Source organism: Hyaena hyaena, unplaced genomic scaffold, assembly GCF_003009895.1.
Source record: "Hyaena hyaena isolate Hyena2069 unplaced genomic scaffold, ASM300989v1 scaffold_1154, whole genome shotgun sequence".
Lineage (NCBI taxonomy): Eukaryota > Metazoa > Chordata > Mammalia > Carnivora > Hyaenidae > Hyaena > Hyaena hyaena.
In genome coordinates this window covers 395,417-417,678 of record NW_024081788.1, presented here as the reverse complement: position 1 = coordinate 417,678, position 22,262 = coordinate 395,417, and the positions used below count along the sequence as shown (strand labels likewise).

Here is a 22,262-nt window from a genome sequence, read left to right as displayed (position 1 = left end):
CAGTTTGTTCCCAGCTTCCCTATAAAGTAAGAGCAACTTTGGGCAAGTCACTGAATTTGTTTGGGGTTTCCTCTCCTTTCCTATAAAACAGTCCTTTTACACAGTAAGGATCCAGTGAGATATTAGATGACTTTGAAAACTATAATTTCTCATATTGATAATATCATTACAATTCAGGATACAAGGAGCTAAAGTGCAAATACCATACGGAACTCTCTGGTTCTGACCATCTCAAGTCAAGGACGGCTGTTTCGGGGTGTGCAGATGGCACAGAGTCATTCCTGTGTGTTTGTCCTTCAGCCACCGCCCTGGACAACACGGACGGATGAACTCACTTCTAGCAACTACCAGTTCTCTTTCCTTAAGTGGGAAACCTTTATCTTCCTACTCTTAACTGTGGTGACTTTACCGTCTGTTCAGTCTACCTGAGGCAGAAAGCAGCGAGGAAAAACAAAAATATATTTAGCAACACTTTATTGACTTATTCAACATGTTTATAAGAAATTCATCTTTCCTTGTTTTTGTTGGTACTAGAGTTTGTATCAGAAACTATCAGCATATGTTACATGTTATTTGCCCCATTTCATAGTTAATAAGTCTTTTTAAAATTTTTTTTTAATGTTTTATTCATTTCTGAGAGAGAGAGACAGATGAGCAGGGGAGGGTCAGAGAGAGAGGGAGATACAGAATCCGAAACAGGCTCCAGGCTCTGAGCTGTCAGCACAGAGCCCGACGTGGGGCTTGAACCCACAAACTGTGAGATCATGAGCCAGAGTCGGATGCTTAACCAACTGAGCCACCCAGGCGCCCCAATAAGTCTTGACTAGTAAGGCTAAATCAAGTTTTTGGTAAACTAAGTTTTCATCTTTATTTGTTCCCTATTCTATTCAATTTGAAACAAGGGTTCATTAATACACCCACAAAAATAACAGGCAGAGCACTACCTATATGAAAGCCAACTAAGTTGTATAATATGTCACGATGAACTTTTAAAATAAAAATTGGAAGGGTGCTTGGGTGGCTCAGTCGGTTAGCGTCCAACTTTTGATTTTGGTTCAGGTCATGATCTTACGGTTTGTGAGTTTGAGTCCCATGTCAGGCTCTGTGCTGACAGTGTGGAACCTGCTTGGGATTCTCTCTCTTCCCACCCCATCTCTAACCATCCCCTTCCACCCTGCTCACACTCTCTCTCTCAAAATAAATAAATAAACTTAAAAAAAATAAAAATTGCACCTCAGCAAAATCCTCTATATCCTTAATCTCTTCTTTGAATGTTCTTCTCACCTTACTGCTCAATAGAAACATGACTTTTCTCCAAGGTCAGGTTTCCTGTGTGCCCCCTCTCATGTGGTGGCTGATATTTTCCCCACAGTCCTGTTCTACTGGCCTGGAGGCCAGGCCATCGTACATTCCTCTTGTTCCCCATTGTCACTTTGATACCATCCTCCCTTCACCCACCTCTCCCAGTGCTGGAGCTCAAGCCAGTAAGTCATAATCCCATTACTACTTATTGTTAGTCATCTGTTGATTACTACCTCACTCCCGTTTAAGTCTTCATTATTTTTACTTCCTGGTCCACTAAAACACCGCTTTGACAATGGTTTTGTTTTAGCTGCTAGCAATGCATATATTTCTTCCCACCTTGTGGCCTTTGGGTTCCCTGAACTCTCCTCCTGGAATGATGCTCTTTACTTACTGAGGTTTTGTCATCATTAGCTGCAAACTCTCTAGAATCCCAGGGTCATGCATGCCTCTCCCTGATCAACACCTATTACCTTTCTAGCTCAGACCATCTTATACTCCAACCCAGACAATCTTTCCAACTCACCAGAACTTACAATCCATTGACTGTACCACCATTTCATAGTCCCTTCTTCCCTGATATCATTTCCCTCTCTTTACCTAGTTTTAATTTCATGGCTAATTAGTAATCACTCTCATGCACACCTTCCCTATTACCTGTTGCTCTCTACCTCCTTAGCACAAAACTGCGGCTCTGGTTGAATTCAAGTCTCCATCATCGCTACACCTGCACAAGCGCAAGTGAATGCAATTGGAGAAATACATAAAACAATCCTCACTGCTCTACTTTATTTTTCATTTAGAGAGAGAGAAAGAAAAAGAGAATACAAGTGTGTGCATTCATGCACTTGATTGGAGAAGCGCAGAGAGGGGGAAAGAGAGAATCTCAAGCAGGCTCCCTGCTCTCAGTGTAGAGCCTCTCATGTGGCTTGATCTCACGAACCGAACCGAGATCAAAAGTTGGATGCTTCATCAACTGAGCCACCCAGGTGCCCCTCACTGCTCCACTTTAAATCCACGACCACATTCCTCACGCAAACTCTAATGTAGCACACCAATTCCTTCTTCCTCTCAACCTCCTAGATTCACAAGAAGTCTATTTCATACCTTCTCACCTTTCTAGAAACCTCCATCACCTTCTTCATTCTCAGTCTACATTAATGACCTAAGTTTCCAATACACTCAGAAAAACTGAAGCAAAGAGCCAAAGCCTTCCACAGACTCCCACTATCTTATCAGCACTCTTATTGGCATTTGTACCTATATATTTTGCCTTAAAGCCAATCCCTCCACTTATATACTAAATCCCATTTTGTCTCACTGCACCTTCAAGAATATTCCCTCTGCTTATTGCATTAATGCTCCCTCTCTGTTGAATCACTACCTATCAGTATAAAAATACACTGTTGTTTCTTCTATCTTAAAAGAAACTTCTCTTTATGCTACTTCCTCTCCCTGTTCTACTGTTTTTCTGACACATTTGGAGCAAAACTCCTTGAAAGAGTTGAGGACAGTCTGTTTACTGTCCAATTTGTTTCCTTCTATTCAAACATACTCCAGTTAGCTTTACATATGCCCAACTCCACCATAACCACTCTTAGAAATGTGAACAATGTCTTCCCCACTTTGCTAAGCTCACAGGCAATTCACGGTCTTCATCCCAGCTGACCTCATTAGGGTCACTTAACAGTTAATCATTCCTGGTTATTTACATACTGTGTTCACTTGGCTTCTGAGTTATACCTCTTGGCTTTTCTCCTACTTTACAAGTCTCCACTTCTCAGTGTATTATGGTGTTCCTGATGTCTGCAGTGTATTGAAATTACTTGTTTTCACATCTTTCTTCTATTCCTCAACCCTTTTGCTAGACCATAGTCTTTATAACAGCAGAGACTAAGTATTATTCACCTTTTCACGAATTCCATAGTAACATACGCTGGGATTCAGGAAATGTTAACTGGAGTTTGTATTAAAACAATTTACTCTAATATTCCTGTGCCTCATGAAATCAAACTTTCCAAGAATATTCTGTATTATAAAGGAGGGTACAATCAATTCATAAATAGTGCTTATAAAGAGCTTATCAAGAGTAATTGTCAGTGCCAGAAAACAAACTCTCCAAGTTTGAATTTATTTTATAAGGTTTTTGTCTCTGACCTTGCTACAAAGAGCCATCCCACTTCAGAATGAAGTAAGTGCAGTAATCAAATACATGTTTGATAAAAAGGATTATTTAACCACCTCAAGCCTCTGCACAGCATGTTTCATGAAATTTTACTTCAAAGAGATATTTCTCAGGTCGTCTCACAGTTTTGGGCAAGTACTGCTTCTTGACATCCTAGTCAGGTATATATCTTTTATATTCTCCCTTTGTATAACATCTTGCTTTCCATTACTTACAGTGCCCTGGAATGGATAATTGCAATTTCTGCTATCTTTTGGGAGGAATTTAACTTAAAAAAAAATCTCTTAAAGAAAACTATATAACTTTTATGTATTTTTATACAATTCTTTGATTTCTTATGTAATGATTTTAAAAATTACCTTTGTAAGCAACCATACATAGCTGATTGTAAGTCCATATAAGTCAATGATTTCTTCCCATGCACATTTTCCTGCTTTTGTTCATGTTCACTTAGCTCTGCCATTAGGTTTCCTAATTATTTTTCAGTAGGTACTTAGAATCCTAATAGTGCCTAACCTATTTAATTCTTTATCCTCAACAAATTATTTTGCCACTTAATATTCACCTCTCCTCTACACCATTAATGAATGCACAGAAAATTGACCCTCATACTCATCCCTGGGAGTATGCCATCATTAACCTCTTTCTAATATGGGCAGTTTATCTCACCACCTGATGCTGTTGTTAAAAGAGCAATGTGAAGTGGAGAGACGACTAATCAACCAAAAGCATCACTCGATGCTTATTCTGTACCTACATAGTGACAGAAACTAGGAATACATAAAAGTAGGTTAAAAACAGAAAAGCCCACGGAGCGCCTGGGTGGCTCAGTCGGTTAGGTGTCCAACTTTGGCTCAGGTCATGATCTCACGGTTCATGGGTTCGAGCCCCGCGTCGGGCTCTGTGCTGACAGCTAGCTCAGAGCCTGGAGGCTGCTTCGGATTCTGTGTCTCCCTCTCTCACTGACCCTCTCTCTCTCTCTCTCAGAAATAAATAAAACATTAAAAAAAAAAAAAAAGGAACAGCCTTGTTCTCTGAGAGCTTAGGACAGAGTATGGCAAATAGCTAGAGCTAAATATTAGGACAATAAATAATTGCCAGATTGTAACTATGGCTTCAAATAATAAAGGGTAATAGCTCATAATTGGGCAGAGAATGTAGGCTCTCAGATGCATTTTCCTTAAACATCTTACGTAGATAAAAAAGAGGTCACCATCCCAGATGAGGGAAGCACAAAAGCAAAAATACAGATGCACTGAGAGGTGGGGATAGTAAAGAGACCAAGCACTCCTCTAGTTGGCAATCATGAAATATCCATTTGGATCGATAAGATGAGGTCATCAAATTCATTTATTTTTTTTTTAGACTAACAAATATAACCTGAATTCCTACAGTACTCTGTCTAGGTGTCAAGAGCAATACACAAATGAATTCGGCAGATTTTCTCCCTAAGAAAGCAGCATTGAGCTCTATGTGTGGAGGAATATGGAACCACAATGCTTGAATAGCAGTAGCTTGGTATCATCAGATTGTTATAGTTTGAATGACAGGCTTTTAAAAGGTATAGGCTATATTTATAATGACTAAGGTGTCACAGTGTTCATATATATATAAGAGATCTTAGATTCTTCCTTTACAACTTCCCTCAGGTTATTTTGTCTTTTGGTTATTGTTTTGCATTTGATTTTTATCATCTCTGACCTACTATATTAGTTTATCAAATAGATGTCTTTTTCTTTAGTCTGTCCTATAAACTGTGGCCAAATTAATTTTCTTAGAATGCAGTTCTTTATCCAAGGGACTCTTCTCCTGCAAATATTTTTGACAGGATGGACCTTGAATGTCCTGGGCATGATTTCAAGGCCTCCTTATAGTTTGAGTCCAGCCAACTTTCTCTTCTTTTACTCCTCCACTGAACTCTCTTTTCTGATCAAGTAACTCATCTACTTTCATGGCAACATTTCCTATTCTAGGTCTTTTCACATAAAATGTTTCTATCTGGGTTGCAGACTTTCTCCCAATTGCCATTTATGTGAATTCTTTGTTTCCTTTAGCTTTTGCCTAAAGGCCCTTTTCTAAGCCTCATGCTAGAAATAATTTTTCTGTTCTCAGAATTCCACATTCTCCACCAGAGTTTATACTTGTGTAATTCCTTATATTGAAGTTGGTCTTTCATGTCTTATCTTTCCATTATGTTGTAATTTTTTTCCTGCTCCCTTAAGTTTGCAGAGTGGACAGAGTGTGCATAAGACACTGATGATATCCATTAGTAAATATCTACTGAATAAGACTACTGGATGAACGTACAGTCAATCAAGATACATGCTAGAATAATGTTAGTAACTAAGAAATATAGAATTGCCTCCTGGGTCATTTGGCTTCTGGCAGGCTGATGGGGCCAAATGTCTAGGAACTTGAAAAGGAAGAACTTAGAAAATGTTCCAGTTTCCAGCAATGCTGTTAACTTTTGAACCAATCAAAACGTTATTAAGTTATAGAGACAAATAAGACTTGAAAGGGTAAGATGTTTGTCAGCTACTGTCTGAGCCGAGTAAAAGGGAGTCCCAATGGCAGACTGGAACTGGTATAGCCTAACCAGTTCCAAGTGTTAAAGTTAAATTCATTGTACATTGTGTGTGTGGTTTGATTTTCCTACATTTCACTGAAAAGTTAATATTTGAGCAGAATAATCTGATTTATGATAATGTGCCCTCAATCTATGTGTCCAAGTGGACTGCATAATGAACTCAGCAATTTCCTCCTCCTTCCATGTAAGGGTAGTTTCCAGTATGATGAAGGAATTAATGTAGATGAGAGGTTTCGAGAAGCAAATATAATCAAGTTTTAGGCAAGGAATTAATCTCAAAGCCAAAGAGATTAAAATCATGACTCTAGTCATTCATAATAACCACTTACAATTTTAGATTTCCGGGCAGAATGAGCAGGAAAATGCCGTCATTCTTCAACCTCCAAACTATCTGTCCTCAGCAGACTTTGTAGCCAACATCTTTGATTATAAAAAACTATATCACCTTGGCTTTAATGCTTAAAATGTGAAACCATCAATCTGGATACATTTGAATTCTAACTTTCACCATCTGCATGACTTTAGGCAAAATTATAAATCTCTCTGGGTCTTGAGTTAACTCACAAGTAATGGGAATAATTAATAATACTTCACAGGTCAGCAGAATTAGCAGGAAGGGTGCCTGCATAGTGACCAAATCGCAAGTGGTCAAAAATAAATCTTTCTTCCACAGCCACTCATATAAACAAGGAAATTCAAAGAGACAGATGAAAGGATATCAAAGTACTAGCAAAAGTATGAACTTGTATTCTACTTTTTCTCATAGAATATGAGATATATATAATTCAATCTTGATTTTTTTTAAGATTGGGGGACAAAGTGTCCATATGTAGGGTGCACTTAACAACTAAAAGAGCTTAATGACCCTGAATACTAAGCTGACTAATGTAGACACTACTGTTAATATTTTAAAAATATTTTCTAAAAAAATAAAAATGTGTTGTAAATTAACATTTTTACCCTAAAACTCCTGAGTGTCTTTAAGGCTTTATTAAATACTGTATTTGGCCACTGCTGCCAGTGATGATAGTAGTGATAATCACGTAATCATGAGATTAATTTTAAAGCAGTTTTTCTTATAAATATGTGTATTTAATTTTTATTAACATTTTAAAAAATATTTATTTATTATTGAGAGACAGAGAGAAACAGAGCATGAGAATGGGAGGGGCAGAGAGACGGGAAGACACAGAATCTGAAGCAGGCTCCAGGCTCTGAGCTGTCAGCACAGAGCCCAACACGGGGCTCGAACTCATGGACCACGAGATCATGACCTGAGCCAAAGTCGGACGCTTAACTGACTAAGCCATCCAGGTGCCCCTCTTCTAAATAATTTTAAAACTAGCATAGGGGAGTGGAAACTAATTTGACAATAAACTATTTGTTAAAAAAAAAAAAAGTAGCATAGGGGATAATTATTTCAGCTAAATATCCACAATAAATAAATTTAAATTAACATATATTTGTATTATATAGAAATCATAAAAATTAAAAATTACCCTAAATGCCACTGCTCAGAAAAACTATGAGGCATTCATTGGTTATAAATTTTAAAGAGCACAGAAAAGCGTAAGGAGGGGGAAAAGACATCTCCATCCATCCTCCTTATTCTAAAGTTCCTTATCCCCAAAGTAACAATTATTCCTACTTGTCTCTCTAAAAATGTATTTCAGAAAGAGGTGGTATTATTTATTAATTAAATTCTTTTCTATTTCACAAGAGATACACTGAATATTCTTTCAATCCTAGTGGCAAACACAATCCATGCACTTCAATTTCATAGGTTTCCGAAGCTACAAAATTATGTCATGTCAGAAAGCATAGATGACACTTAGAATGAGAGAGGTAGAAAGGAAAGATTAGGGAGTCAGGAAACCACCTCACCTCCCCAAACCACTGATTTTACTCTGCCCTTGGGTAAAACTAGTCGTTATTTCTGAGAACCAGAGAAAAACTAGTACCATCATGTTGTCATTCATTTTAAGGATTGAAGCCCATCCTTAGGAGAAAAAATTACTCTTCACAAGAATCTATTTTTCCTTTATAGTTAACACAATTTGAAATATATTTCAGCAAATTATTTTCATTCAAGTGATCTTTTACGGATTTTTCCAAGTGGAGTTAAAAATATGTCTCCATGAAAAAGTCTCTCATTTCCATCCTTTTGTGTACACTCTTCAGTGTGCACATGATAGTCACCAAACTCGTGTGGTGCTTACCACAGTCTACCCAATATGACCTTGGCCTGTATGTGTTCAAATAGCATTTTCCAGTAGTTCCATGTGGATGATATAGTTACTAAACAATTGTAAACTAAACATTAGTCTCTGTTACTCAGTTTTGATTATGAACCTCCAGATGATTTCACGACAGACATTGCAAGTTTTCTCAATATTTTTTGGTTGACTTAAACTACACTGAAACTGCAAGTAGCAACTATCAAGCAATGATATTTCAAGGGAAAGAGTAAATAAATAATAGTCTGTAGTTACATTATTTTACTGAGACCTAACATTCTACTAAAACCCTTTCACGGTACTGCTCCCTGTCTGGGTCCTTTGTCCTCAGTTTCTCTCATCCTTACTTCCTCTGTGCTGCCCTTTTCCTCTTTTTTTTTTTTTAATGTTTATTTATTTACTTATTTATTTAAATTTTTAATGTTTCTTCATTTTGAGAGAGAGCACATGTGTGCAAGAGAGAGAGAGAGAGAGAGCGAGACTGATTGAGAATCCCAAGCAGTCTCCATGCAGTCAGCTCAGAGCCTGATACAGGACTCGAACTCATGAACCACAAGATCATGACCTGAGTTGAAATCAAGATTGGATGTTTAACTGACCGAGCCACGTAGGTGCCCCTGTCCTGCCCTATTCCTCTTTATTCCTTATCTGTTTATTATGGCCTTCTCATTTCTCCTGTTTTTTTCTCCTTTGTCAACTCCGTTTTTCTCTTACAAAATCACACTCGCACACACACGCACACACACACACACAAGCCACACATATATGCACGCACAGTTTTATGTATATGATGTTTTCTTACCGGGATGAGGATGTAGGCTCAGTAATTTGTCTTTGCACACGTGCATGTTTAATTAAATGTTCTTTTAAAGCGTTTTGGACTTCCGCTGGGATATCAGGGGAAGTGTGGCTGATTTTTATAGCAGGCTCTACAGTTTTTAGAGCTGGCTTTTCATTTTCTTTAACTTCTTTTTTCTCTTCGGTCTCAAAGACTTCAGTAGGAGCACTTGAAATGCTCTGTGGAAGGGTACTGATGTTGGAAGTCACAGGTTTGCTTTTCCAGCAAGGCCAGCACAACTTCCAGAAGACAAAAAGTGAGACAACCAACAAAGCCAGGCCACAGAAGCTGACAACCACCGCTAACAAGCTGACTGAAATATCTGGAAAAAAATTACAATGTGAAGAAATATTAATCCATCGATAGTGTCCATAAAAGAGTGGAAATGGTGAGATAATTTACATTATGGTTATTATCAATAGCTTTCTTTTTTAGAGTTTCAAAATTTACTTTTAAGTTATCTTTGAAGGGAGGGAAGATTAATAATTACTCCTAGAAATTCTCAGAGGAGCTATATGAAAAATTCCAATTGTATTTAGAAAAGGCATGATATATGCATATTACTTCCAAGAACACTACAAGGGGTCCAAGAGTTTGCAGAATGAAAGGTGGTAACTTGTAAACTGCTGTGAATTTACGAAACTTAAGAAACTTGGAAAATGCACACAATAAGGAAAGCTTCTGTTTGTTTCATCTTTTATCAAAAGATGTAAATTTCTCAGTTTCTAAGCAGGGAATCATGTCAAATATTTGTATAAGACACTTTCTGTAGTCTAAATAAGGATAACATGTTACTAACAGAGAAGAGGTACACTAGCAGCTATATTTTTAACCTCCCTAGGTCCTTTCTGATAACTTTATATGTTCCTACTTTCTCATGTCCCAAATTAATGATGTGTTATCTAAGTATCTCTAAAATATCCTTATTTCAAAACAACCACAAATTAATATATGCTCATTATGTAAAATGATCCAAAGAAATATAGTAAAAAAAAAAGTTAGTAGGATTGAGTAAATAAATGAATGAATGAATGAATGAATGAGAGAAAAGAAACAAATCTGTGCAGAAGAATTCCAAGCAATATACATAAATACTCTGCTCTAAAGAAGGTGGATCACAGCTCCCTACTCCTCAAGTGTGGGCTGCACATAACAACTTCCTTCTAAAGAAGACAGTATGGAAAGGGGTAAAAAGGGCAACTTTATAGTGGAGAGACCTCACCAGGTGATCAAGGTGACTATTGACAATAATGAATCATGTTAATAGTATGCATCTTTAATATGGCACTCTACCTCTGTGGTCTTCTTTCCCAAACCCATAACCCAAGACTAATCATTAGAAATCTATATGACAAATTCCAATAGGAGGCCATTCTACAAAATATCTGACCAGCACTCTTCAACACTGCCAAGGCTGTCAAATAAAAAGACAGTCTGAAAAACTCTCATAGCCAAGAGGAGATTATGGAGGCATGATAACCAAACATAATGTGGTATCCTAGATGGCGTCCTGGGATAGAAAAAGGATATTTAGGTAAAAACTTAAGAAATGTGAATAAAGTATGGACTTTAAGTAGCAGTGTATCAATAGTGTTTCATTAATTAAACAAACATCCCATATTAATATAAAATATTAATAACAGGAGAAACTGGGTGTGGGATGTATGTGAACTCTGTACTATCTTCCCAATTTTTATGTAAATCTAAAGCTATTCTAAACGGTAAAGTCTGTTTTTAAAAGAGTTGATGATACGTCCTACCCACTTCCATTTTCACCTTCCTAAGATAATCAATGTTGGCAGTCTGGTGTTACAGCACCCTTAGAAATTAAACAGATTTCCTGTAAAGAAAAATTTGTCTAGATGTAAATAATCTTGTAATTTTCTTCTATAACATTGCTTAGACTCAATGTAAATATGAATCCAATTTCTTTTGTTTAAAATAAAAATGTTAGGAATATGTTATAGGCTGAATTGTGTCTGTCCCATAATCCTTTTCATTTTCTTATGTTGAAATCATCACCCCCAGTTCCTCAGAATGTGGCTGTATTTGGAGATAAGGCCTTTAAATTAGTCATAAAGGCAAAATGAAGTCATTATGAATAGGCACTATTCCAGTATGACTGGTGTCCTTATAAGAGGAGATTAGGACAAAGGTACTCACAGAGAAAGACCATGTGAGGACATAGGGAGAAGGTGGCCACCTACAAGCCAATGGGAAGAGGCCTCAGAAAAAAAAAAAAATCAACCCTCCTGATACCTTGATCTCAGACATCTAGTTTTCACAACTGTAAAGGAGTAAGTTTCTGTTGTTTAAGCTACCAGTCTGTGGTACTTCATTATGAAAGGCCTAGAAAACTAATAAAGAATAAATCTAATTTCCTTTAACCACTACTGGAAATTCAGGATTTCCTACCCTTCCCTAGAAGCAACCATTGATCCCAGTTTGGTGTGTATCTATCTAGCCCAAGCACTAATAAAAAGGTATCTCTTAAAGACCCATACGAATATAGAATTGTTTATATACTTAAAAATATATAAGTGGCTTATGCATATTTCTTTCTTCAATTTGCTTTACTTTTTTACTCACTGATCCTTGGGGTGTAACTTCATCTCACACAGCATTCCAAAATACTTCCCCATGATGGATATTATGGGATAGATTATGCCCAGTGTTTTACTATTACCACATAGCTATAATGAGGACCCTTGCCCCCTTCTTCTCATATATATTCTGAATATTTCTCTAAGCTGAATACCTAGAAATAGAATTGCAAGGTCATAGGTTATGCACGTATTTAATTTTATTAGATTCTTCCATAAGAACCCCGGAGTGTCTCTAATAAAAACATCCTAAGAGTTTATCAGTTCCTACAATCTCAGAGAAAGCTGTTATACTTTAATTTTCACTGATATGATGGGGAAATGATACTTTGTTTTAATTTACATTTTCCTGATTAGTAAGATAAAATGGTTCTATTGAAACTCCCAATTTGTAGCTAATGGAAACCTATTCAGAAATTGAAATAATTCCAGATTTTTAATGCTACTTAATTATAAGAATAAAAATTAATTTGACATGCTGTGATACATAGATATTAATATTTTCCTTCATTTTCTAGTTGCTTATTAAAGCAACCATTAAATATATTTCCCATTTATATTCAATTGATGAAGAATGTGTGATCATATATTTTGTAGTTTATTTCCACTTATTAATTTGTTCATTAGCTCCATAACTTGAGGAAAACAAAAAAATATATAAATATACTTACTATTTTTTGTAATGTTTATTTTTGAGAGAGAGAGAGAGAAAGAGAGAGAGAGAGAGAAAGAACTCATGCATGTGGGGAGGGGCAGAGACAGGGAGATACAGAATCCAAAGCAGGCTCTGAGCTGTTAGCACAGAGCTTGATGATGTGGGGCCCAAATCCTTGAACCACAAGATCATGATCTGAGCTAAAGTCGGATGCTTAACCGACTGAGCCACCCAGGTACCCCTTGATTCCTAATTATTTTAAATGGAGGCATTTTACTACAATTATGGATTCATCATCTCTATGTATTTTCACCTCCATTTACATTATATTTTTCTGGATATTTTAACTCAGTTAATTTCTTCAACCCAGCTAGAGCCAAGAGCCAAGATATAAGGAAACCACAGGGCAATGTGAGGAAGAAGAAAGGATGGGGTTGGTTTTCAGTCCATAACTGAAAATGCCTCCCTTCTTACTTACGGGCATTAGAAAACTTCTACTCTACCCACAAAAATGTGATGACATTCTTCTATGCCATTTTTCCTATGTGCTAGGATTTGGCATTCATAAAGTTGTTCTCATTGTAGGAAAAAGTCCTGTGGAAATCTCTGACCCTATTTCTATTTTCCCTACTACTGATAATTTTCTTTCTAAAGTCAGTACCTGGTTCTACCATTTAGAGGACCATAAAATATTTCACCCAAACTAAATTACTTGTGAAAGTGAAAAATTGTGTTATCGGTATTGCCAGGGTAGCAGGAGGAAACCAAGTCATGTCCTGGCTATTGAGATGTATGGTCACCTTACCTCTCAGCCTAACATTCTTCCACGTCACCTCTTAGCCATCTGGGACAAATCCAAACTTTGTAAGGCATTCCCCAGGACCTTTGTGATTTGACCCCTGGGTATTGGTCAGGTTTATTCGTCTATCACTTTCCCACCTGTACTCCTTCCCCTGACCACTCATTATTCTCTCATGATTTTGTTCAGGCTGTTGTGTGCAGTTCCAATGCATTTATCTTCCTCTATTTGGCTCCCTGCAAATCTGTATTCAGCAATCAGATCCAATAGTACCTCTTTCTTGACACTCCCTGCCTCTTCCTTTCCTAAGGGCTTTGAAAGCGTACCTAATCACTGTAACAATGCTATCATAAGAACTGATTGACTTATAATCCTTTACCCAAAGCTCCTGGGACATAATGTGTTTCAAAAATTATTTTCTTTTGAATATTAGAAAGGCAATTAGAAAGTACACATTATCTGGGATAACACTGAGTAACCAAACACATTGATATATCTAAAATGAAATGTATGAATCACACTGAGTGGGATCACTGAAGATTATAAGTAGCTTAATGCCAATTCAGGTAGGGCATCGATATCAAAATGCTACAATTTACAAAATTATTTTGTTTTCAAGGTGTTGAGGTTTTGTAATTGTGGATAAGGGGGGGCGCCTGGGTGGCTCAGTTGGTTAAGCATCCGACTTCGGCTCAGGTCTGATCTCACTGTTTCTGAGTTCGAGCCCCACATCGGGCTCTGTGCTGACAGCTCAGAGCCTGGAGCCTGCTTCCTCTTCTGTGTCTCCCTATCTATCTATCTGGCCCTCTTCCTGCTCACACTCTGAGTGTGTGTCTCTCTCTCTCAAAAATGAATAAACATTAAAATAATTTTTTTTAGGGGCACCTGGGTGGCTTAGTCGGTTAAGTGTCCGACTTTTGCTTGGGTCATGATCTCGCGGTTCGTGGGTTCGAGCCCCACTTCGGGCTCTGTGCTGACTGCCAGCTCGGAGCCTGGAGCCTGTTTCAGTCTGTGACTCCCTTTCTCTCTGACCCTCCCCTGCTCACGCTGTCTCTCTCTCTCTCTTAGAAATTAAAAAAAAAATTTTTTTTAAATTGTGGATAAGGGATTGTGTATTTATGCTTATTTTTTCTTCTCCAAATGTTGCCATCCTACAAATACACTCAGTCTTCGATCCTTCAGAGCAGAAACCAAATTTATTCACCTAGTTTAGTGTCTGGTATTTATCACATGGTCAAAAAATGTTTATGGAGCTACTGAATACATATTTTGGGAATTATCTGAAAAGGAACTCAAATGTCTGTGGATTTCAAGGTGGCTGGATGACTAAACCTTGAGTGATTTAGAAGGAATATGCAGAAATGAATATGGTAGAACTCCTTCTACCCAGAAAATAAAATAATATAGTTTGTACCCTGGTACAGTTTACGTCTGGGTTTAAATGTCAACTCTACCACAGAGACTTTGGACAAGTAGTTTAGATTTCAAGAGCCTCAGAAAAATAGAAGTATTTATATTTATTTCATAGGATGTTGTGAGGTTTAAGTAAATGTATATAAAGTATTTAGCATTGTAAGTTACCAAGTAAGTGCAGTGATGGGTTCTATCATTATCAACTCTTTATTTTTCTTTAAACAAGAGTACTTAGGAGAAAAGAGGCATAGTTATGGATTGAGTATGGACTGAATGGTGATTCACAGATTAGTAAGAAGAGGGGAGACTCATCTGATGACAACTGGTACCAAAAGGAGTGAATTTATTTAAAATGAACACCAACATTTCTAACTAAATATTAATGTTTCAAGAAGCTAACAAATAACATTCCATTTTCCTATCCATATGTGCTCAGAACAACTGAGAGACGGACACATGTTCAAACAGGTAGCATTTAAAATACTAGCGGCTATCAGCTTAGGTCTATCAGAAAGTGAACTTGCTAACATGCCACTGTGAATTTAATTAGACTTGTCCATACAGTCACAAGCCTGGCTGGACCATCACTGGTATTCCCCATGAGGACTGGACCCTGTAAAATTTACTACATGGAGAAGTAGAGAATATTTGTTTCCTGAGGATATGAAGCTTATATCTCAAAGAAGGAGGAAACTGGTAAGTCATTTCTCAGAGATGGGGATGGGCCAGGATTCCTATCTTAAAGCTCCTTTCATTTAAAAACAGAGCAAAGGGGAAAAGATATTTACTCTCAATAGCAAAAAGTGAAAGAAGTTGGGATAATTAGAATTTTATCCTGAAACAATGAATTTATGAAAACAAGCTTATTGTATTTTATAGATTTTTACATTGCTTGCTATTGTAATTATAACTAATCAGTAAAAGTGATTTTATTTTAAAAATAAAAACTGTTTAATACATAGGACTTTATGACATACATTTTTTTCAACGAAATTTGTTTAGCAAAATAAAAGTATCTGACTATCAAAATATTAAGGAAGAATCTGGGAGACCTTATATAGTAATTAAAATGTTTTAAATGATTTTTTTTTTTTATGATTGTGACTCAACATTTAACCCTGGAATGAAAAATGTTAAGAGTCTGGTCCTAGTTCAAAGAAAAATAAGTAGCCTCAGAAACATTTTTAAATAAAGATATTGAAATGGTCAGATATACATTTCAGAAATAACATTCTGGCTAGGGAGAAGATAAGAGTGGCGGTCAGACTAGAAGATAAACTAGTTAATGGATTATAATAGTCATTCTTAGAAGGATTATAGTGGTTCTGAATGAGGGCTGCTGAAATGAGGAGAAAAGCAGATTGAGATAACTGGGACTTGAAAGCTCCAGCTGAGTGTGAAGACTGGAGGATAAGGATGTGAATTAGTGGGAGACAAACGGGATGATGAAGTAAGGAAGACCATGTCTTCAGCTTTGGTGGTACTGAGTTTGAAGTACTGGTGGTTATGCAAGTATAAAGTTTGAGGAAGCTGTTGGTCATGCTTGACTGCAACTAAAGATGAAATTAAAAGACTTCTTTAAATAGTTAGAATCTGAATCCATGCAAGAGAAGACAAAATTTGATAGAAACCTGAGTACATCAATATTTAAAGAAAAAGAACTTGAAGGAACAGAGAGCTATGTGCATAGAAACCTAAGAAACAGAAATATTGAAAAAAAGAGTCAGGTCAATGTGTTTTCATTATACATTTGAGAGAGAAGGAGTGAGCAAGAGCATGAGCAGTGGGGAGGGGCAAAGGGAAAGAGAATTGTAAGCAGGCTCTATGCTCAGCATGGCGCCTGACTCAGGGCACCATTTTACAACTGTCAAATCTTGACTTGAGCCAAAATCAAGAGTCAGCCACTTAACTGATGCCCCTGGAGGAGAATATTTTAAGAAGTAATCAACAGTGTGACAATGTTAAAATAAGTTCAATTAGAACAAGTAACTACTAACATAAGTAGGTTTTAGTGAATTCAATGAGGTCAGTGAAACAGAGGCTATATTACATAGATTAATATGGTTAAATAAATGAATAGAAGTGAGGAAGTGGATTCTATGAGAACAGATAATTCCTTCAGGAAACTGGATGTAGAAAAGGAGGAGAAAGAGAGCAATAGCTTGAGTAGCACGTGGAGGTGATGGAAGTGTTTTATAAGGATGTGCTATACTCAAGCATGTTTTAAATCTTAAGGGAAGGAATCAGTAGACAAAAGGACAAAGGAAGTTAAGCAGAATGAATAATTAAATGGTGACGTCCCATAAATGGTGACGATGGATGAATGGGGTCTGAAGCAAAGCTGAAAGAATTGCCTCACCTTTTCCTTTATAAGTAAAAGAGGATGATTCTGGAATCAGGGAAGTTTTTAGGTCTTTGGGCAGAAAGTCAAGTGGATTCTTATTTATAAGTAATATTTTCTCTCCCAAGTAGGAGTTAGGGTCAACTGCCAGCTACTTTGGTATATTTGGGAATAGCTTGGAATATTTAGATATAGTAGGGTAAGTTTGAAAATAGGAACTGTAGAGAACAGGAGAAAATTAATAGGAAAACATAGGATTTCTGTTCAGAATTGAGGGTTCTTTTGAAATTGGAAGCTAATAGAGTGATACTAGCCTGCCTGGTTTTAAAACCTCCTAAATATTCAGTTGCTGTGGTGTAGGGATCGAGAAGCAGATGAATTTATCCATGAATGAGGTCTCCCTTCCCCACAGCACAGGGAGATATAATACACGTCAAAGGAGAAGGCCACTGCAATGACAAAATGATGCATCATTAAGTATGGCGCCATATCTATTGACAGAGAATTCAGAGAAGTAGAAGGGTGAAAGGACTGGAGTTTCCAAGTGAAAAAGATGAAGGCATAGGATGTGGTTGGGGACTGGGAAGGTTAGGTAGAGAAAGGAACACTGGAGGAAAGGGTCAACCCCTGGGAGGCCCGGGTGATGAATATAAATGGCTTTGCTTGCCTTCTCTGCAGGGTCTTTGAAGTTACCCTTGCAATGGGCAAACTTGATGAGTAGGATCTATCTCAAATTTTCAACGTCTCTGTATAGTTAGTTAAGCAGAATCCATTATGTGACACTCATTATATTTTGGTAAGACCAAGAGTTACTTAAATTTAGATATTAGATTAGGTGCCAGATAATCAGGTTTAAAACTGCCCAAACTCTGGTTTGATTACGTATATATGCATAACCATTGCTTTACTTATCTATCGAAGTATCTCTGACTCACTTTTGCTATAAAGATCTTATTCTTTTGTTGTGTCTTAATATCTCAAAATAGAGTGACCCAGTTCTGAAAAACTTAGAAAAGACAACTCTCATCAGAAAAGAGTAAGCCCAAAAATGCTAATTCCTCAGAAACTCTGAGTAAAGCAGGACTCTGCTAAAGTCTGTATAACCAGACCATAATAACATTTGCATGGTCCTATTCACTGAGGCTTGTAAAAAGTGTTCGGTCTAATTGTCTACTACCTATGCAGATGGGTATGATCACACTGAAAAGCACAGACCAACTGGCATGCTCTCCACTCCCATCACCGCTGCCTTAACTGATATTCTTATCTGTGGCTTCTGTATTTTTTAAATTTTTTAAAATTTTAAAATTCTAGTTCTTTAATTTTCAAAATGTACAAAAGTATGATTTTTTGTAATTAATCAAACTTATAATTTAGTTCATTGATATTTCAAGCGTTTTGTTTCTTTGGTTTCTTTGCATTACTGCCTGAACATAGACCACGTTTATGGTATCATTCCATAGAGAAAGAAGGGGAATAAAATACAAATCAGCAACACTTTTTTTTAAGTTTGTTTATTTTGAGAGAGAGAGAAAGCACAAGTAGAGGAGGAACAGAGTGATAGGGAAAGCGAGAGAGAATCCCAAGCAGGCTCCACACGCACAGAGCCCAATGTGGGACTCAAACCCATGAACCATGAGACCTAAGCTGAGGTCTGATGCTTAACTGACTGAGCCACTCAGGTGCCCCAAATCAACAACTCTTATTCAAAGAAAGCTGAGGAAAACTGTTTCTAAGATAAAAATTTGGAATTCTCTTTTAAGTTAACCATTTTATCCTATTCAGATGGTATTATGGTTAACCCTTAAACAACAAGGGGGTTAGAGGCACAACCTTTATCCATTTGAAACTGCCATATAACTTTTGACTCCCCCCAAACTTAATATTCTTACAATAAAGTTGGAAAAGTAACATGTTATTAAGTAAATTATAAAAAAGAGAAAATACATTTAGAGTACTGTACTATGAAAAATATGCATATAACTAGATCTACACAGTTGAATCCTGTGTTGTTCAAGGGTCACTGTGCTACTATACTAGGGCATAAGTCTGATTTCTATAAAAAGAGGCTAAATTAACAATGACTTAAACAAGGAAGAAGTTTATTTCTCTCTCATGTGGTTTAACTATCCCAGCATAAGCAGGCCAGGGCATACACATCAGTTTCAAATTGTCTAGAGTCCTCGTTTTTTTATATTTTGTGCTTTGCTATTCAAAGGTTTTTGCCTTCTCCTTAATGTCAAGATGGCAAGCTACCACGTCCATGTCCCAGGCAGTTGGGTGGCAGAATACCAAGGGGAAAGGCAAGATGAGAGTTTGTCCTTTAATTTTAAGGGTACAGCCTAGAAGTAGTACACATCACTGCCACTAACACTCTGATGGTCAGATTTAGTCATGTGGCTGCAGCAAATCATAAAGAAAGCTGAGAAAAGTTGTTATTTTTAAATTTAAAAAAATTAAATTATTTTAATGCTGCTACATACCTAAATAAAAATAAAGGATTCTGATACTGTGAAATAAAAGGAGGGAAATGAATGAATACTTGGAAACAACTAGCAGTCTCTTAATCTATAAATCCAATACATAATCAATCAACATTATCCTTTAAACAAAGCCTCTTATAATTTCCATTTTAACAGTACTGATTTGTTTTCTTGAATTTCAGTAAATGATTAAAAACTTCATATTAATACTATATTTAATTGATTAAAAAAAGCATATTTTAAAACATTTACATTTTCTAAAATCAGAATATATTTTTGTATAAATGGCCTATTAAAATCACTAATAGTCAGGAAGTAAGTATGTCATAATTTTCTCTGTGCATATACAAAAGCAAAGGCATCAATATAGAAAGCAATAGAATGAGTCCAAGTGGCTTGAAAGAAAACAGTGGAGAAAACAGTAAAACCTAGCAATAATCCTTACAAGACAAACTTTTTTGGGGGATAGGTGGAGAAGGGAGTGAGTCAGTGAGTTTTCCAACTAACATTGCACATTGTACAGGTAGCTTAGAGCACAACACCAAATGGCCTTTATATTTTTTATGAATTATTTTAAGGAAAAAAAATTAACCATTAACACCTCTGACAGCACTTTTGATGGCACAGAGCCCAATAATGAGTGGGAAGACCATGGTATCACCAATTCTGAAAGATCAAAAAGCCATTCAGAAGAATCATGCTCAACTTTAAACTTATTTTAATCCATTTATGTCTTTTAGTTTACTTTTTCTGTTTGTGCAAGAGTAGCATATGATTTTAACAATTTATGTCTGTGATAAAGTATCAAGTTATAATTTAACTAGCAACATTTTCTTAATAATGGTGCATCTTATAATCAATAGCATCTCAGGTTCAATCACATATGGTATTCAATATGGTATAAAATTATCCAAACTTATAAAAAAATCTTTGCATATGTCCATAATTGAGTACATAATTTATGATCTGTGATTATTAATTCTACATGTACATGAATTTGAACTATGCACAGCATTTAATTAATGGTACAAGGACATTTTATTTTTTTAACTTTATTTATTTTGAGAGAGGGAGTGCACATGTGTGCACATGCACCAGCAGGGGAGAGGCAGAGAGAGAGGATCCCAAACAGGCTTGGCCCTGCCAGTGCAGAGTCTGATGCGGGACTCATGTTTTGTGAGATCTTGGCCTGAGCCAAAATCAAGGGTGAGGCACTTAACTGAAGGAGCCATCCAGGCCCCATACTATGAATACATTTTAATGTCTGGCCCAGTGGCTTTTACCTGAGTGTTCAATAAATATCTGTGGAATAAAAGCAGAATGCTAAAACCACCTCTCAGATACAGTTACAATTCATATTGTAACATATTAGAAATGATAATAGCATAATATTGTTTTGTCCATTATCCCTATAAATCTATGACTATTGAAACAGAATTAAAGGAATAATAAAAACTGTAAACTGGCATCCTCACTGTTTAATTAAAATAATTTTGCAGTATGAACAAATTGTCATTTATAAGGTTTTTTAAATTGACTGTAATGTTCTCTATTCGATAATAGAATGTTAAAACAGTAGATCATAACACATTTCAAGATCCACCTGGATGAAAAATAAAGTTACTATCAGTCCCTCCCACCTTCATCATTCTACCCTTCTAGCTCTGAGGCATCACTGCACAACTTTTTGATTTTATGTATACATATACATTACTTGTGTGTGTGTGTGTGTGTATAGCTTTATCTTCTGACAGTCTACCTAAGCCATCTTGATGTCAGCTTTTACAGTGTCAGTGGTTAATTAGGATATTTAAAATGATAAGGAGAAAGAAAACTATTAGACAATAACAAGAAGCCATCCCTTCAGTCAGGGATTGTTTCTAAACTTGGCCAGTGCTGGATATTCCATCAACAGAGAAAGTCAGTATTGTGCAAATTAGAAACAAGCAACATAATTTATTGACCTTTAATAATAACACTTCCTATTAGGAGGTCTAGTTTTCTTTGACATCATAGCACTGAATTTTAATAATGATACATATCGATTATTAAATTTACGTATCCAAAATATGGTAGGAAAATAAAGCAAAACTAAGTTTTAATGTATTATTTTTCTAATTACAAAGTAACAAAAATAATTTATCCAGAAATTTAATATCTGTTTTCATTATAGGGTTATTTACAGATATATAGAAGGAGCTATATTTTTAATTATATTAGTTCAAAGTTGTGCATTTATTTCTTTTTTAAGTTGTGCATTTCAAACACACTATAAAATCTTTTACAGGATTTTACTTTTCAAATAAATCAATTACATTTAGCTAAGCATTCATGAATTAACACTCATGTACACTTAATTATTTGCATGCATGTACTCGAGTAAGAAAAATAAAGAATGTTGTGTCTTGTATGACTATATCTAATAAAAAGAAATTTTGGAATCTGGGTCATAATTACACACTGAGAAATCTTATTAATACCTTCCAATATATTAATTATAGTCAATAATATAATGACAGTTAAAAGACTATTTTTACAAACATTTGTTACAGTGCCCCATGGCACCAAGGATGCCCCCCAGAAATCTTCCTATGCTTACTTTTTATTGAACCTAAGGAACCCTGGGCTTTATCCTAGCTGTTTCATTAACTAGCTGTGATTTGAGGGAAAGTTAGCAACTTCCCCTGCCTTTGTTTTCAACACTGCAAAATAATGACTTCTAGTTCTAACTGGTATGATTAATAGGCATTTGAAAAAAAGATACGATTATCTTCCCCATGCTAGTTTCTACTTAAGCAAACAGGCTTTCTTTTACTATT

General features: G+C 36.2%; 1 protein-coding gene across 1 annotated transcript in view; it reads right to left on the bottom strand.

Annotated features, from left to right (window-relative positions):
- Positions 1-22,262, bottom strand: part of SYT10 (synaptotagmin 10) — a 63,593-nt gene that overhangs the window by 35,967 nt on the left and 5,364 nt on the right. Inside the window, exon 2 of the mRNA XM_039222553.1 lies at positions 9,114-9,471. Coding sequence (XP_039078484.1) covers positions 9,114-9,471 — 358 coding nt within the window. The remainder of the gene's footprint in view (positions 1-9,113; positions 9,472-22,262) is intronic.